General features: G+C 34.8%; 1 protein-coding gene across 19 annotated transcripts in view; it reads right to left on the reverse strand.

The window, feature by feature from the left end:
- MYCBP2 (MYC binding protein 2) overlaps positions 1-19,728 on the reverse strand; it is a 193,651-nt gene that overhangs the window by 116,393 nt on the left and 57,530 nt on the right. For 8 of the 19 annotated variants that reach the window (XM_084527305.1, XM_084527320.1, XM_084527318.1 and 5 more), the window contains exons 17-22: positions 18,333-18,434; positions 15,766-15,828; positions 8,840-8,947; positions 6,788-6,865; positions 2,207-2,326; positions 1,725-1,806 (exon numbers count right to left, since the gene is read on the reverse strand). In XM_084527305.1, coding sequence (XP_084383431.1) covers positions 1,725-1,806; positions 2,207-2,326; positions 6,788-6,865; positions 8,840-8,947; positions 15,766-15,828; positions 18,333-18,434 — 553 coding nt within the window. Of the gene's footprint in view, positions 1-1,724; positions 1,807-2,206; positions 2,331-6,787; positions 6,866-8,839; positions 8,948-15,765; positions 15,829-18,332; positions 18,435-19,728 lie in introns of those variants that run through there. The other 11 variants (XM_084527308.1, XM_084527311.1, XM_084527319.1 and 8 more) reach the window with 3 other exon arrangements.

Here is a 19,728-nt window from a genome sequence, read left to right on the forward strand (position 1 = left end):
CATCTGAATGATGGTGCTAAACAGCAATATAGTACTACAGCCAGTTCTCATGCACAGGACATTTTCCAAATTTCTTCAAGGCTTTTTTCAGACACTGTCTAGGATCTGCTGTGGAATGATACAAAGGTCAGTGCCAAGCTGCTCCTCAGCTTCTAGGACTGGTCAGGCACTATCTTTTCACACAGGATGTTTCACGTTCTCTTCTAGGATCTCATTTGGTCTCCATCCAGTTTCTGTCTAAATAAGCAACAGATGCGGCGTTTACTGCCTGGAATTCTGACAAATAGTGCAGATAGCCCTGATGCCTTCAAAAAAAAAAAAACAAGCAATTTCATTTATGTTGGAAATGGGAGACAGTAAGTTACCAGTACAAACGCCACTGCTTTTTGTATCTCTTCAAAGAACAACTAGCCTTATCCTAGGAGTGACTTGACCTGCCTGCTAAAGCAGTTGCAGCTTCCAGTATCCATGAATTTCCAGGAATGAAAAAGACTACTGTCACGTGGCCCTATTACAGGCAGAAACAGGGACAGCATTCACCAGTCTAATGCAGACTGGGTAAGTGTAACAGTTTAGAGACTACCATTTGGCACAGCAGCCAATGCAAGGTAATGTTTCCTATTAACTTTCGTTCTTCCTTCCCTCTCTCCCTTTGTATAGTGAATGCAATGAAAGATTTAAGAAGAAGATGATTTCTTCAGAAACTTGACAAAAGAGACTATTTGGAAGTCTTGCAAGAGATTAGGAGGATAGATGTTCAAGCAATTTTTATTTCACTGTTACAAAAGAAACAACAGAACTGAAGACAAGTCATGGATGCTCCCTCTATATGCCTTTTATGTAAGGATATTGGGCATTACTGGACATACCCAAAGCCTCAATGATCCCTACTATTAAAAATCCCATCTTACACACATATCGTACATGGGCATACCCAAAGAACAACACTATTGTATTTCCTCTTACTGCAAAACATTGATTATCTACTTCAATAAGCAGACGAGATACTAAGAGTGAGATTCAGCTTCCCATTAGAGACACCTGTATTTAGTTGTCTGTGTTCTCACTATAGTCAATGGAGATCAAGGCAATATATTTTACAGAGCTACTCAATACATCTAAATTAGGTAAGTGGCAGCTGGTTAGTCAAATAGTTCTCCAGACTCTGTTGACTTCTCTATTTCCACTGACCACAAAAAACACGTCACTCTCATGCGGACCTGGAAAGTAAGTGCCAACGACATGCAGCTGAGACTCAAACTTTGTGATTTAATTTTGGAAACTATTTAAAAACAAAGAGTCAGAAGCAAACTACTGCCAGTAATGTAACAGAAATAGGTTAATCTCAGTTTATAACCTCATAGTACTTTAATTATTGCATATGCAATATTTTCCAGAAATAACGATACCTTAAGGAGATTTCAACGTTATTCCCTTATATATGGACAGAGAAATAAAGAGACAGAAGCATTTACAACCCAATTATCAAAGCTATACGAATAACTACACACACAAGCCTTCACATATGGAACATGTTACCTACACAGTACAACAGTATGGTTACTACTAACAATGGATCTACCCAATGGGTTTATGGGGAGCAAGTGCAGAACCTAACTGGGAAAATATATGAGTTTTCTCATTTCCTAGCTACAGAGAAACTTAGCCACTTTTTATACAGCAGAACAGCAATACACAGCCATGCCTTGCGATTACCGGCTTACCTGGAATTAACATCACCATGTCCAAGTTGCCCATGCTGCCCATATCCAAATGTGTAAACATCACCATTCTCCATCAAAACCACTGAAAACAAACAAAAAAGAACAATATTTTTCCTGAGATATGTATGTGTTAACAGCGTACTGCACCACTGCTGGTTAGTCTTTTCAGGCAGAATAGTTACCAATTGTTACTGGAACACCATAAGACCTATAACATCTTCCACAACTTATCACAGCTAGCATCTCTACAAAGGGGTACAGCTGTGCCATGCACTTGTTACCAAATGGCTCAAAAATTGCTTAAAAGCTCTGATATAATTCCATATATGGTATTTCTGTGGTGTCTTGCACTGTTGAAGGACAATGTAGTATACTACAAAACGATAGTGCAACCTTTTTCAAACTTCAAAAAGGAAGGAAGGGAGGAAAGAAGGAAGGGAGGGAAGGAATCTACAGTATAATTCATATTTATTTATTTTTACCTGAATGGTGAAATCCACAACTGACTTGTACAGCTCGCAGTTCACAGTCAAAGCGGACAGCCCCTGGTGGATAGGTTGTGATTTTGCTTGCATCCTTCTCACCTCTTTCTCCACTTCCGTCTATAAACAAAACTTGTAATTATATATCACGTCTTCCAAAAATGTTATGTTAGGAGGAGGAACAAGAATAGTCAGTAATCCCCACCCTGCCATTTGTAAGGTAGAAGAAGGAACTCACAGAATAGTGAGAGAAAGAGCTCAAAACAAGTAATCAAAGGAATTAGGAACAAGGAATCATCTGAAAGATGACAGAAGCTCTACTCCTGAACAATCTACTGCATCAAAGTTACACACACAAAAGGAAAATAGCACATCCTCTAAAGCAGAAACTTCTGAAGAGCAGAAAACAACGATGAGCAAAACAGGAAAGTGCAATAACTTCAGAAGTTTTGCTTAATAACCATCACTTCTGTTCTTCAAGGAAATAACATTATCAATTACACAGAAAGCACTGTACTTGAACACAACAGGTATAGCCTAGTCTGGCTCATTCAATCTCTACTTGTTAAGGATTTTACCTGACTCCAACTTGGCCCTGCTTTACATAACTAACAATTAGTTACACAATTAATCTCTAACAACACTGATAGACTCACTACCACCATGTCTGTTTCTGGTCTATGATGAATTTTAGACATTTCTCTGCTTTCTGTTATTAAGTATGCAGTGCATTATTGGTTCCTATAATCAAACAGCACTTTTATCAAATAACAGTACGGAAGTGACAAATAAGTGTATTATTTATCAACTTCTTGAAAGCCACTATCTTGGGAAAAAGATGTTTAAGTCTGTTAACTAGACTGTAATTAAACTACATTGTCACAAGGTCACAAAGGAAGGTGGTTTTGTAACACCAGCAGGAAACAGAGAAAGAGAACATGCTCAGCACCACTGAGACACTTATACCTGTGAAGGAAGCTGGCAACAAAAGCTCTGAATAAAGTGCATTTTTGTAATGACCAATGCCATATATGACTGCAGCATACACACATTACCAAAGTGGGCCAAGTAAACACACCTTTAACTACTGTTATAAAATCCTTTTAAACTAGAGGTTTCTCTAGCACCGTGAACGAGGAGAAAAGGGATAAGTGCACCCAAGAGATCCTACATTGCCTCTGTGATAATTCTGACCAATTATTACTACCTTATTAACAAAATTCATACAGAGAAACAACTGCTGCTGAAAGCACTTGATGTGTTGTTAATTCAGATCTGCATTAAAAGTTTCTATATGCTTTCCTGAACAACTGTTAGTGGAAGTCTGGACTCTGAGCATTCGTTATTTACTACGTACACATAGTAAATACTTAATAAATGCATAGTAAAAAAAAAAAAACCTTGCAAATCTTTCGAAGTAACTTCAACACATCACAAAATAAATAAATATATAACTAAATAACAAAACTTTTCTTATTTGGAAGAAAAAAAAAACAAAACCAAAGAGACTATTTACCAAAAACAAAACAAAACAAAACAAAAAAAAACCCACACCTGAAAAAACATGTATTTTTTTCTAGTCATATAATTCTGCTTTAACATGCTTCTACTATTTCAGTTAGTAATTTGGCTACTTCTCAAAACCTATCAACTTTTTATACCAACTTCTGTATTAAACTGTATATGACAAAGGAATCAATAGATGGTTCTAAGGGCTAATATTGCTGCCATAATATTTTATTCAGGAAGCAGCCTACTTACTGCTTCCCTCTTTCACACATACTTTTCTAACAGAGCAATGTGAATTGTTCTCGAAGGTCACCTGTGGCCCCTTGTCTCTCCTCCTCCACCACTGATGGCTATGCTGACAAATATAAGCTCTCCCACTGTGCAAATGCACTTTGCAACAGTCAACTGCCAGGAAGGCACATGTCTACTATGTATGTGATGGGGCTGTATGTGCTTCCCAAAATGAAACTAACTAGACACACAGCATAAAATGATACCATATTATGCATAAGGAAATGCTAAATACTATTGTGTATGATGTAGAGAAAAGAACATTGACATGAAAATAATTTTCTGCATTTCCTTATCCAAGAAACAGATTTATTTTAAAGGAAAAAGATTTACAGAGTTGAGACTTTTGAGTTCCAAAGCTAACTTGTCAAAGTCTTTAAGAATGCAGGAATGGGATGTTTCTTGAACAAATGTAACTGTGGCGACACATGCTTGCTTTTCTTCAAACAATTGTGCACATACTCATTTCATTAGAAGTAATACCAAAGCAACCTGAAGGGGAAAGCACAGAAAGGAACACTAATGAAGCAGAGATTGCTCTTCAAGCAAGAAAGTTACTACTTTCAGTGTTATCCAACTGGACTTCCACTTTGTCTCTTTCAACTCTATGAAAGAGAAGAAAGCACTGGGGGAAAGCTCAAAAATGCTTCCTGCTGTCATCACTGAGGGGTGGGTGCTACGAACAGCTTCACAATGCTGTTTTTTCAACTTGGATACCTTACACATTTAGGGAAGAAAAGTGTGCTAACTGGTATAACTATTAAAAACACACAAAAACACCCTTCAACTCCCCTTTCCTTAGGGAAATGAGTTTCTGAAGACAATCTTTTCCCCTGTGCTCAAAAGCTCTCCTCGTTAATATTGCTACCACAAAACCAACCAAACAAAAAAAAAACAGCTCTCCACTGTTTTCCAGCAACAAAGAAAAAACTCATTCAGTTCTAGCAGCAAGTGAAGTCATGAGCTATAGATGAGAGTTCTTCTGGAGAAAAAAAATATTTTACAAAATGGCACCACTGAACCTGGGCCCAGACCTGAGGCCCATTTTGTTGGTCTCCTGCTGCTGCAGGAAGGGTGATGATACTTGCTTTTTTCTCACGGACCATTTCTAGAGGAGGGACAAAGCGCTTCCAAGGTTGTTAAACATGTTTCTTCTCCCCACAGATGAAAAGCTTTAATTCTACATACTTGTGAACATAAAAATTTCATAGAATAACTGTCTTTTAATAATACCACACCATTTGTCAACGTTTCTTTATTTAAGTTCAGCAGAGATCACCCAAATAATGCCTATCAGTCAAGTTACTGTTTAGTATTTGTGATGTTCAATCCTCACGGGATGGTCTCAATGCTTTAGTATCTATAGGCTCTATATACCACATTACTTGAACAAATCAGCCTGTGACTGCAGCTTGACTGCCCATCACAAACTGCAGCTGAAATATCAGTAAGCAATATTATAGCTACAGTGCAGGAGGTACAGGAGGGAAAGGAAACACACTCTGGTTGTAAAAATCATTCCTCCTACAAGGGGAGAAAAATAAGCACGTCTACTGAATGCTTGAGAGGTGGCTACAGAGCTTGGGTGAGATCTGACTTGCAGAATCTCAAGTGCATGACACGTATGATAATGTGGTAATGTATTTGCATTCTAATTACAAACTCAATAGCAACAACTCTATCCAAAATTTTTGTACCAGTATTGGCAAGCAGGTTTTGTTAAGTGTTTTTCTCTGGTAAGTGCTTCAAACTCTCTTTTCCTTACCCTTAAAGTTAAAAAGTAGAACATAAATTTTCTTGAACACACTAATTTTGGATTAGCATTTACAAAATCATTGTTATATAACTTGTTCCATCCCTACAATTTCAGCTTCTTCTAACCTTTGTCCTTCTGGTATTTGTTTTCATATTCTTTGGATTATATATATATATATTTTATTACCACTACTACAAAATACAGGAAAAAGGCAGTGTTTGCTACAGAACCTTAACTGACTCAAGGAGCTTACTTTGTTTTTAATTTCCACTCAGCTGATTTCTATAGTTGAAAAATGTACAGACTTCTGCAGACTTTAATCTTGTTTACTCAAGATCCACAATGATAAAGTCCCCTGGGACTGGAAATATGGACTGGGAAGTCACTATCTTGTTACAGAATGAGGATGAAGGACAAGCTGATTTGTCTTCTTAGTTTCAAAGCACTCCATGATTACCAAAGAAGGTGGTGCCTTCTCCTTTCTATTTGTGATGAAGATGCAGACACAAATTAGAATGATTAGGATTATGTTAAATACATATTTTTTGTAATAAGAAAGATCTTTATATGCAGACCCTATAAATGTGAAATGAGTGGATGACAGTGGCAAGCTTTCCAGATAATGGCTATTCATGATAAAGTTAAAGGAGTTTTCAACCGAAGAATTCAACACAATAATTCCACAAATAAAAGCCATGTAGATATGATAATATGCCAATGTATGATGTACAAGCTTTTAAATTAGACCACAACTGTCGTCCTTGAAGCAGCTGTTCCCATTCAAGTTTAAATAAATATCAGTATCAGGAGAAGATAAGCAGCTGAAGACTGCGAAGCAGGAACAGGTATCTGCAAGTCTAGTCCTTGCCTCAACAATGTTACCAGCTGAAATGCATTTTCCCTGCAAGAAGATCTTGAAGGTCTGACTGATGTAAATTGTTAAAAGACTACCTTACCAGAAACACCTGAAGTAAGAATGCTATCTTGGAAAATATCACATTCAAAAATGAGACAAAAGAGCATACCCATTTCAATGTTGGAGTGTCCTTTTCCTGAAGTCAACATCCCTGCCTCAGATTGCTTGAGATTATTGATTTTATCTTCTGCATATAGTAAGAGAAGCAGATGAAGAATGTCTTAAAATGAGGTATATTTCTTATTCTTTCCATGACTTTCACCTCACCCCTTATTTGATAGCAACCCACTTCACCAGTTTTCCTTTGTTACGAGGGTATTTCTAGTTTCTAGTGGAATTTACGGACTTCTTTCTGGAAGCCATCTTCTGTGGCAGAGAAGGGTTCTCAACATTTGTTTCTAAAGACATTACACAAGACAAATCTTCCTGATCTGTTTAGTATGAGACAGGAAAAAAAAAAAAAAAAACACTAAAAGAAACAGAATTTCTTTACATATGGCCTTCCTTAAGGAAAAATAAATGGTCGGTACACAGAGTGTATCTAACAAAATTCTTCAGCACAATGCAGACTTTTGCATCGTGTGTGCTAACACACTCCAAGAAATAAATGTTAACCTCAAACTGGACTAGTGCATGTACCTCTTATAAGGAAATATTTGATGTAGCTACTCAGAGCTAAAGAGAGCTCCAACTACTAACACATGCCAAAAAATAAGAGGTAGGCAGCATGAACATACTTCTTCATGCACTTTCCTATAGGGTCATGGGCTTGCATGCAATATACCTAGCAGAAGTACCCAGTTCAAGAAAATTGATTATCAGCCAAGTGTCACTCAAATGACAGCACTCAGGTTTTGTATGATTTGCCTTTCAGCATGAAATCTCTCCCAGGGAGATTATGATAGATTTTATTTAAGTGGTAAAGTGCAGATGATATGTTATCCAGGGAGACTAGGAAGATACTATGCAAAAACAAAGAACCAGATTCTGTTTTCATTCCCCTAAAAAAAAACTTGAGATAATTTCATTATCTGGTATGTTCACAACTAGGTAGGCCTATCACCCCTCTTCCCCACTGAAATCATATCCCAGAAGTCTTCAAATTGTCATACGATTTGTTTCTATACATGCCAAATACAAATCACTAACTTGCATGAATTCAACTTGAAAGCCACTCTAACAATTCTTTTCAAAATTTTTTTAGCTATTCTTTAAAAATGTTGAAACATTCTGGGCCCACACCATTTTAGAGCTTTCTGATTACTTTGATCAGGTCTGTAATCTGCATTTCACAAACGTATCCTTCCTTTATAAATAGATACGTACACACATCTATACACACATACAGACTGATCAAATTTGATACAGTTCAACTATAGTCCTTGCAGCCGAAATTTTTAGTAATATAGTATTTCTTCAAAAAAAAAAATAAAAATCACTTACACCTAAACACATTACACACTTTGAAATTAAATGTTTACTGAGTTGGCTTTCCAGACATACCAAAGTTTCAGAAATATCAAAGGTAACTCCTTATATTCTGAAAAAGAACTGTTCAGTTCATGAATATTGCAATGTAAAAACTGTATTATGATCTATACGTTCCCCATTCAAAGCTAGCAAAAAAAAAAGTGTTATTTACATTATTTTAAATATTTGCTTTCTTTAAAAAAGGTTTTTTAATAGACAACATACCTATGAAAAACTTTTATGCTAGAATTAGCAAGTATAGAATTTATGTTAAAGGAATCACCCCAGATACACTGCACAGAAGTTCAAAAACAAACAAAAACACTAACAGTACTAATGTCACAGCTGAGTCACTAGAAGGTGTGAAAGTTTCCTACAAATGAAAGAACCTTAGAAATGAGACAACCTTAGAAATGAGAAGACAAAGGAAAGCAATGCATTTTTCAACTAAGAAAAAAAGCAGAGGGAAAGGAAAACAAAGATAATGCAGACTACCAAACATTTACACTTAAAAAAATAAAAAGTCAACATGTAAATGCGTTCTCTTTCTCCTCAGGTAACAAAATACTAACAAGAAGAAAGGCAGAAGCCATTTTGTGCATTTCTTTGAAAAGACAGATTCAGCGCATGGAAGAGGTGAGGTGGGAGGATCGGCTTATTTCCACCCTAGCTGAAAAGGAAGTCCAAATACCTTTGTGCTTGTCCCGTTTATGCTTTAGCTGTGCTGGATGGGGTCTGATTCTGGCTAGAGCCTGTTCTCGATGGTTCATAAAAATAGGACCAGGAAATACAAGGGGGCCTGAGGAGAAACATTTTGCACATGCATAGGAAAGCTCACAAAATGGAAACAGTGTGTTAAACAAAATTCAAATTAAAAGCAATGACAAAAAAAGAGTAACTATATAATAAATCTTGTTTGTCTAAATTCAAAAAGCCCCAATGAAAAGAAATTCATATCTCTTTATAATAAGACCAAAATAGTATGCATAGAAACAGTGAACATCCCACAGTGATAGCTTTACCTAAATTTTTAAGTATGAAACTCTACTGTAATGGAACTGTAATGGAAACACAGACTCACAGTGGAGTAAAATTTGATAGCAAATATACATTACTGTATTTAATAGTATAAAAGATTAATTATCACGTCTTACTTCCTACAATATTACATTCAAAAACAATAATTTGGAAAATCACCTTATCAGTGCTGAATTTAAAGAACATAGCCACACAACTGCTTATCATTACCAGATTTAAAATTCATTTATCAATTATAAAGAAAACAGCAATCCAAAAATAACCGGTTCCATGAGTAAAATCATTCAAATATGATTGTTTTTCTGATCTACTTATCAATCTTGCAATCTATTTAAGTTATTCTTTGAATCTTTCCCATCTATGTAAAAGTCAAATCTTCGAGAGAAGATTCATATTTAAAGAAAGCAATAATGTATTTATTTAATGTTTTCTTCAGATTTTTTTATTTTTAATCTAGACCCATGCATAGCTATATTAAGTTTAATCAAAGCTGATTATATGTAGATAATGGAACAGCAATTTTTTGCTTAAATTTGTACTTTCTACTCTACTTTTAACCTTTCTACTAAAGGTTAAGTCTGCCATCAAGAATTTCTTTGGAAGCATCTCCTGCTTCTGGAAGTCAGACATCACATGGAAATCATAGCAAAGGAGCAACTAATTCTGATAAATACCCCACACCATTCCACAGGTCTCCAGACCCAGTCAATGAATGGTCTTTAAAAAAACCCTCCAAGTCAGGCTTTGTGTCACATTTTAAGTGGATTATATGAACCTTTGAAAATTAGTAATCCCTGTTCTTCCCCAAGATTCCCATAGGTAATCTTTATTTACAAATTAATTTAGGCTAACTTTTGGTAAATGCTCATTGTCTCAAGTGTCCTTCCTTCAGCTTTACACCATCAGACCTCTCACTGATAGGGAACAGTATGAACAGAAATTTAAGTGGAAGTTAGGCCAAATCTACCTGGCTTTGGAACCTGCAGATGAAGAAACTTCACACACTGAAGTTGACGAAAGTTGACTTTTTAAAGTTGACTTAAAAAAGAAAAACTATAAATGTGTTAAAAATTAATTACTGCATTTCCTTTCAGCTTTGAATTTCCTACACGTGTTACCTAATATAATGCCTAAAAACCTCATTAGACATCTATGTCTTTTATATACAGCATAGATTTTTGGTTTCATTCAACCATGGAGGTTTTGGTTCACCCTTGGAGTCTCTTTATCCAGTTCAACCAGAATAGGTCAACTTGCTAATTAAGAACCAACTTCTCCTTATGACCAAGAATCATAATTTGTTTTTGATTTACCTTCATCATGAGGCTTCTTCCTCTAGCTGTCTTGCTGTTTTCCTGCTTCTCAGTTTCCTATCAATCCGAGCTTCTGTTTAATAGATGCTTAATACCACCCCATATTCTCAGTTACCATTTTTGGCAAAGACTATCTTCTGCCAGGCCACTTGCTATGCTTAGCATCTCACCTCCTAGTACTTAAATTCACACAAAAAATACTATCCCTTTCTCTCTTTCAAGTTGGAAGGGAGGTACTGAGGCAGACCAGGAAAAGTCAAGAAAGGGGAGAGAGATAAATGACAGGCAAATTACGAAAGCTAGGAATGTTAGGAGGACAAAAGATACTGAGAAAAGCGAGGTGAACAACAGGAGGAAACAGACTGGAGTTGAAAAAGAAAGATAGTGATGGAAGACTAGGACTTGCTTACTACTGAGAAGTTCCTAATGAAATAAAAAGCCCAAGAAACAGAGATTGGACCTGACAATATAACAAAAGTGAAGCTTGAATTAGAAAACAGTTACAAAAAAAGATCCAAGGACTGCAAAGAGTGCAGGTATGAAGTATGTGGGTCTAAGGTATTTGTAGGTAATCAGAGTACATGATCTCTAGATAATTTAGACAAAAAATTTCCAAAAATTCCAAAGTTCCAGAAAATGCCTGCATAACATATAGCCCAGGGGACTGGATGCAGCCCTGAACGCAATGTTTGGTATTTTGGCATTAAGAGCAAAGATGGCAAGAGAGAAAATATCAGAAGGACAGAAGGAAGCTAAGTATGTTAGGGTAAGTAAAAGAATTATTAGAAATTTTGGAGATAAAGAATATTGGGGATGCATAAAAGGATGGCAGCATACTGCTACTACACTGCTGCCTATAGCCAAGCCCCTCAACAGAATTTCATTCCCTTAGTCAATACGATGACTCCGTAAAGGTGTCCAACCTTCTGACTAAAGCAGCTTTGCTTCTGGATATTCCTATATCCTATATGTTCCCATCAATTACATGAGGAACTCAAGTCCAAAATAAAGTTAAATACAGTATCTCTCCATTTCATAATAATTTGTATCCAATCCATGGAACAGAACGAGTATGTCTATCATTATTTTTGGCTTTTTATGCATGCTAGATCTGTAACGTAATGAGAATATCATAGGAAATATCTGCATTTTGATTGTATCATGATGCCTGAATGTTCAGTCATGTGCTGTGAAGAACCTTCTCTCCCTTGAATATAACACCACAGGACACAAATCAATTGAACAATTCATAAAGACTGTATCTACTTTCTACTTACATCAAAAGTTGCCTGTACAAAGGCAGCAGAATTTGAGTACTATTAATTATTTTGGTGGAATGATTCAGCCATACACCATATGATTCCTTTATTTTGTTAAAAAATGCAGAAAATCATTCAAAAAACTCTTCCAGAAGCTTCTAATGTAGATTTACATAGGGAATAATAACCTATTATTCAGCTATTTTAGTAGCCCAGGTTAGAGAGTTAAAGGAATGACAGCCACTAGTAAACTGTAACGTTGCTATTTTAAATCAGTTGCTGTATGATGCAAAATGCTATTCACTCTCTCCCTTTAGTTTTTATAGAATGTTTTCCCATAGCTCCCAAATCAAACATCTCTAAGCTATAAATATTAGCTTTTCTTTCTGGGACCTGCAGAATCAAGGCCTTTCAAAATGGACTTTGGCAGTGAATTAAAAGCATAAAGCAAAAATTGTTAATCAACAGAAGTAATTTTATTTTCTAGAAAAATAGAATTTGTTTATTAAACAAAGCAGTTGACTATGGGATAACAGAGTCTCTGTATACACACTTAAGTGCTTTTTTGCATTCTAGGCCATCGAAGCACTTTGGCAGAATTTCCTCAGAGTTTTCTATCTGATTTGTATTTGTATTTGTTTTATGCATATTTTGATCTCTTCTAGTATCATTCCCTAAACAACTGCTATTTGGCTGGCTGTAGTTACAGAGGACTGAAATTAATGATCTCAAATGGTTACTTAGACCAATGCACTGAATGTAGCAGGTTATGTGAAAAAAAACCACAACAAAATAACATCATTAAAAATTGTATCATAATGTATGTACATAAGCAATATAAATTAAGGTTGCACAAGAAATTTGATTTCTGCCACTCGTTGGTGTTTGATTTCACAATTTATTTATGTTCTTTCAAACACAGTAGCTTTTCAGCACATATTTACTAACTGAATCTCCTAGTTTGGATTACACTTTCCATTGTAAATCCCTATTTTTGTCTTCTTGAGTGTTTGTAAGAGAAAGAACAGACTGTTTTAGGAAATAATAAAATACAGAGACAAACGTTTAATATACAAGAAAAAATACCTATCTAACAGGTCAACAGTACATAAACTTTTAAGGTTATTTCAAAAAATGAAACTGAGGACAAATAGTTAAAAGTGGAACACATTTTACTATGATACTAAGATATCCATACTTCTAGGTTTAAGATAAAAAACAAACAAACAAAAAACAATCTTAATAATCCTACGAGGCCATATTAATTGTTAACTGCACATTCTTTAAAACTGTGTTTTTTTCAGATGATGAGTGGCAATTTATTATCACAGCAGAAACATTTGTGTAAATTGACACTGTGTGATGCAGACACTAAGGTTCATTTTTGTTTTACTGTCCTCTGCTACAGTTTGCTTCTTCTGTTTAAAACACTGAAAGTAAAAATGGATTATATCCAAAAATGGAATCTTCCTTTGTTTTTACAGTTCTTTTCTACTGACAGTTAAAGTGTATAAATCAGGTCTGGAGGAAAAATTGCTAGGGCTTTTTATGGTGAAAAAGAGATGCAGACTAGCCAATACAAGCATGCAAGACAACTGGGGTGGGTATGAGAAAATGAGATGGAAGTAACATTTATGATAATAATTTTGGCACTTTCTCTCTTCTAAATACTTGACTGTATACCTATTGTTAAACAAATGTGAAAGATGCATTTCTGTATGTATAAACATAAGATGAACTAAATCACTAAATATAAAGCAACTGCTTTCACTAACTCTGTGGCAAATCTGAGTTCTAAAACAATAACAAATATAAAGATTTTTATTTTAAAAATTTGCTTAATTAACAATCATCACCTCTTTCAGACAGAAGTCATAAACTCAAGTATAACAATGTAACTTCACAAAACCTTACCTGCTGGTAATTAAGGACAAAAACACACAACCTTCTCTTGAAAGCTTTCTTGAAACAGAAAGTCAGGTATGAGTTTGATACAATTTATATGTATACAAGTACAAAGTTTTTTGTTTTAAGAAACTTTGAAACAAATAAAACTTCCAGGTCCTGAAAGCATCAACATAAATACTTAAATAAATTTATGGAAAAAGCTGCACTAATATTAAATGAAAATTATTGCATATGAATAGACAGTTCTGCTGTATATTTAAGTATATGCTCAGCAATGACATATGCTGAGCAAATATATAAGAATATGCTCAGCAAATAACAGTGTTACTGACAAACTCATTTCAAGCTTGTAGTGGCTTGAGCAGATGTCAGTTAAACAGATTTAAATGATACTCAGCCTGCCACAGTAAAACTAATTGCTGAAATAACTGAATTAGCTACACTTCAGAAAAGTCTAAAATTGCTCAAATATATGAAGCCTCAGATAACACTGTCTCGCTACAGAACAGCTTTGACTAATATCAATCAATTTCCAGATTTCTTTTTCTTCCAAGTGGAGTAAGATTGAAAGAAAATAATTTTCCCCTTCTGTATGGGCATCAAAAGGCAAAACCTAGGTTAAACACCAAATCTGTATCTCAGTAGTGATCATCTAAAAGTTCTACATTACAGGCTGAGCAAGAGTAAAGTAGTGAAATATCAGTGAATGAAGAGGCTGTTTGTAATCACCATATGAACAGCTACTTCTGTATCTTTTAGTGTATTACTTAAATATAGCTCGTTTAAAAAGCTATTTTTAAATTCTCACACCCTTCTAAAACAAAACAAACAAACAAAAAACCCACGACCAACAGATTAATATTTAAGCAATAAACTGAAATTCTACTTCTATTACTTCAAATCCCAACCTGAAAAAAATGCAGGGACAGCTCTCCAGATCAGCTCACTTAGAAAATGGTAATCTAAACTTTGTTACACTTCGTGTGCAATGAGTCCATTAAGGCATAACTTAATATCCTCGAGACTAGACAACCAGTGTTTGATAGAAATGGAAAAACAGCCTAACCATGTTCTGAATGTCCTAACATACAAAACTTCCTCATTAGCAGGGGAAAGAAGACATTGCAACTACTTCTACATTCACCTCTCATCACTCCCATCAAGTCCCCTAAACAGCTTGAAAAAAACAGCAAGCATTTGTATGGTACAGTATTGTACACCGGCTTCTCACCAGATTTTAAGAGACAGTGAAAAGCTGATACAAATCCATCAATCATTATATTGGGATATTAGACAGCTATTAGCATAGCCATCTGTATTCATAACAGCTTCTAAATTTCTCAAAAGGTCATATACAAGATTTAAAAATGTGGAATTGATTTTAAGCCCTCTTCACTTGTCTTGCCCCACAGCCGCTGAGCTAGAAGCTGAGTGAAGCAGCTCTAACACCGTGACCAAAAGGAAGCAAAACTGGCCAAGTGAACATACTGCACTACTTGCTGCACTGAAAAGTCCAGAGGAATTTAACCAAGACTAAGGAACTCTTAATTATTTTTTTTTCAAATACTAAATGTATTAACAGAGACTGAAACACTTTTCCATTGCTAATTTTAAGGCTCTAATATGTCACTAAAATAAAACTTCTTTCTTGAGTGAAGGAAAAATATCAAATGATTGTAGACTTACTAATGATTTACTAATTGCAATTCTATTCTGGCAAGTATCATCTAATCTATTGTGGCTGTCATTTCGAGACAAAAAATAAAAAAATAAAAAAGAAGCCTTCAGTTTAAACAGCAAAAATTTCTGAAGTTACTAACCACTCCAAGTTGTGCTGCTAAACAGCACATAAACCCTGTACATTACAAAACTGGCAGACTACTTTGATTTGGAAGCTGTTGAAAGATGAGGAGTTAACTGCTCTTGATTGAAAATACAGTAACATTTAACTATGCCATTCATATTACAGCTACCAATGACTACTTTTTCATCCCAAAATGCTGAAATTCACACTTTATGTTTGTTGAACAATGCAAATGAAGTTAAGCATACTCATCATCCTCCACAACAGACCTCTTAAAGGAGTTAAATGATTATACCTGTAGACATAGCCTTCAATTTCTCCCTTAATTCCAATGCAGCACTGTTACAGAGGTAAGTAACTGTAACAAAAGTAAATTTGGAGACATTCTAAGTGTACATTTCAAAAAGATTAAAGCTGCTTTTTTTTTTTTTTCTGTTAAAGGAGCACAAATTAGACAACTTGAAACTTGCAATGTGGAAATCAATTTACTTCCAATACTGGTACTCTTATACCTTTTTCCTCCAACTCACTCCTATTTCAACACATTCAGCAGGAGAGGAGTGAGGGGTTTCTTTTTTGTGTGCTTTCTTTGTTTTTGGAATGAAATATTCCCATATTCACTTAGAAAGTTTTCAGAGTCATCTTGTCTACAAGACTCTGAAGATCTACTGAGAGAATATTTGTACTGAATAAAGGTCACTACACATAACTGAAGAGTGATCAGCAACATTCAGTGATGGATGCTATTCTTTACTACACAAGAAGCTATCCATGCTTTGTTTCTCCCTGATCTTGCATAAGATAGCAAATACCACACTTTAACACCCAAAACCCTGAAATCATAATCCTAACAAAATCCTACCTACCTGAAGGAAGGCCCCTACAGGAGCTAACCTGGCCTTCAAGCAATCAACTGAAGTTTTCAGAGAAGTGAAAGGTTAAAACCTTCCTTTGGCTTGATGAATAGCTATTTCACCTCGTGAGGATTTGTTCAGTTAAAAATCCACAAATATTAAAACTTCTGGGTATACTAAGCAGCCTGCTTATTCTTTTTTAAAATTAGTATAACTAAGTTTTTTCAGGTTGCAAAACATTTTGCACACCAAAATGAGTATCCAATAGATATTTAAAAGTTCCCAGTCTCTCTCTCTCATGAAAACAGAAGAGCAACATTAGTTCTCAAGAACAGTGCCGTTCTTTCCACCAATTCATAGAAAACTACAGCATTTGGACAGAGAAGCAACAAAACACCATTTTTTTCATCTGATTAACACTTGATTGTATAAATGAAGATTTCTCTACGTATTCATGAAACACTATTCCCAGCTTAATCGCTTAAGTCATCCTGAACTGAAACAGGAGATTAATCTCCACTCTTCCAACTAGACATACCCACTACCTCCAATATACACAGAGCTATGCAATGTCAGTGCTCTTTGATTCAGATAATGTGGATGCATGCAACAAGCTCTCCAGCAACATCACTTTAACTACAGCCCCCTACACCTATCAAACCAACAATAACAACACGTGCCTAATATTGATCATCTGAGACTTAGATTCAGAACATTTTTAAGAGACATATGGCATACAAAGAGACGAGCTGCTCCGGTTTGCTCTGCTTTTCTTCCCCTTCCCGCCAATTGAAAATTTACTTTCCAGTTCTGTCACTATTACCTTTCTGAGACGCTTTGGTGTCATTAGCTGTCTGTAATATTTGACAGCAGCACGCAGGTCCAGCATGACAGAGAAAAAAATAAAGGCTTCCCCCTTCCTACCTCAAAGCTAAAATTAATTGCAAAGATTCAGAGAAAAATAAATATTCTGTTATCCTCCAGATCTGTAGGCTCTCTTTTCCTTGTTCCTTACTTGTGATAATGCTAGTAATTTCTTACAAGCAAATGAAATAAAACTAAAAGCTGCTCCACAAGGTTCACTGGCTTGGACTCTAAGAAACAAGTTTGATCACAATGTACATTATATCTTAGGAAAAAACAACTAACTAAATCTTAAAAGGAGTTATTTTTAAAAAATACAAATCAGAAATTAGTGACAGAATCAAAATGTAGCATTACTAACACAGCAGAAGCTTAAACAACATAAAATTTCAACAAAACTGTTCCTCTCCCCAGTGCAGAATAATATTAGCAACCACATCAGCATGCTTCGGTAAAATATTACGAGTTCTATCAATCTAAAATCTCTCAACTTCAATTAATTAACAGATTAAGATTCTGAGATATATTAAAAAAGAACAGCACTGAAAACTTGTTTAAACACAGTCTGTTTGTTTAGAATGTCAGCAATAATTCCTGAGGTAGGTAATATAAAAATCGGTAAAATTTTGAAATGATCAAGTGTTTTTTGATTAATTTCATCAGTGTATTGGATCATTTCAGGCTATTCAAATAAAGAAAATTTCACTTTACAAAACAAGCAATTTTGCCTTATATGTAGTATAAAAATTCATTAATAATTTATAATAAATAATTCATACTATAGAAAATGAGCACTGGACAAGCTTGCAGACATTTTAAGTCTTTCTGTATAAAGACAGTTTAAGCATTCACAGTAAATAATTATTATTCCATTTTGAAACAACAAAAGTGAAAATTGAATATATAATATTAATACCAAATGCTACTCTTCACCATTGAAATTTTAATGAATGCACATTAACAAATGCATAGACTTCTCCCAATTTTCCTAAAGAAAGCTAAATAACATAAGCTAGTTTTTTATGTTCTGATTTGTGTTTGATTACTCTATCAGCCTACTTAGCAAAATTAGTTAATATCCATTCTTAGAAAACAGAGTAAGTTTGCTTAGACTATTCGAGCCTCTCATCATTAAGTCACTTACCTCTTCCTTCTTCCAATCTATGTCTCCTGTTTACACGCTGCCGCTTTTCTTCTTGCCGTAATTGAAGGTGTTCTTCAATATTAACTCCAGGAACAGGGACAGCTACATTAAGAAAATGAAACAATTTTTAAAGATAGTTTTACATATTAGGAGAGTAATAAACCCCAGTGGAAGTTTAGTAAATGGAAACTGAAGAAAACTTCCTACCTGCCCCTTATATGGCTCTTACAAAATATTTAGAAAGAAAGAAAAAAAAAAGAGATGAGCAATATTTCTTAAGAGTACTAGGCCTTTTCTCTGAATTTTCTGATTTTCATGAATCTGCCACAATTTCAACATTACTGATTAGTATTTAGCAATTTTTAAATTTAGTAATTAAAAAAAGAAATAGTTATTTTTATCAGGCATATTACATATTTATAGTTAGTTATCTATTATCATAGTTATTGCAGTATTTCCCCCCAAAAAATCAGAAAGGTTTATTAACAAACATAAACACAAATGACAAACATAAAAAATAATAAAATTAAATGTTAATATTTTAAAATATAAATCACTTAAACTATAAAAATATCTGATCTATTTAAAATGTTTTTAAAACATGGTTAAGAATGCTTTAGCGCCATATGCTCTGTCCTTACAAACATGTGATTACTTTAACAGAATATATCTGTATGTAAATCCTGACTTCTTTAACAGCTAGCTAATTTAATATGAATTCAAAAGGTACTGATAAGCACTTTTGTGCTGTGGATCACCTTGAATGAACACAAGAACAGAACTGCTGTTTGCACTGCCTTTCTTCAATGTTTCTTCGGGAAACTGTAGCAATTTTATGTACATATATAAACTGTGCCCCTGACATCAGATAAAACAGAATGCACCTTGAAGCACTGTCACTTTTCTCCATGCGAATGTGAGTCAATCAATTCAATGCCCTCACCTTAAACTATGGAAGCCCAACACAGGACCAAGAGCTACCTATTCTGCTAGGAGAGGAGTTAGCAAAGCAGGGGTAAACGTAAAAACCTTAACTCATCCTTGGTCGTGCATGAAAATAGAGCTGGTAAGCAGAGATACTGTTGTTACATTCACTGCCAGTGCAATACAGCATAAATCTACTTCTGTAACATTAGGGTATCTTTAGTGTTAGAATAACTTATCAAGAGAAACATTCCAGTTAACTTTTATGTGGAAAAAAACTCACATTCAAATTATAGCATGAGATTTTCGATGGCTACTTTTCAAAAAAGATAAAAATAAAAATTGGTGAGATGCACAAATATTTTAACTTAAGCATATTATTATTTTGCGCTCCTTTTCTATATCAGATACTACTTCTACGCAGGATTAAGGCCTCTACCTTAAATCTAAAAAAAAGAGGAAGAAAGAATAA

This window comes from Aythya ferina (assembly GCF_964211825.1).
Source record: "Aythya ferina genome assembly, chromosome: 1".
NCBI lineage: Eukaryota > Metazoa > Chordata > Aves > Anseriformes > Anatidae > Aythya > Aythya ferina.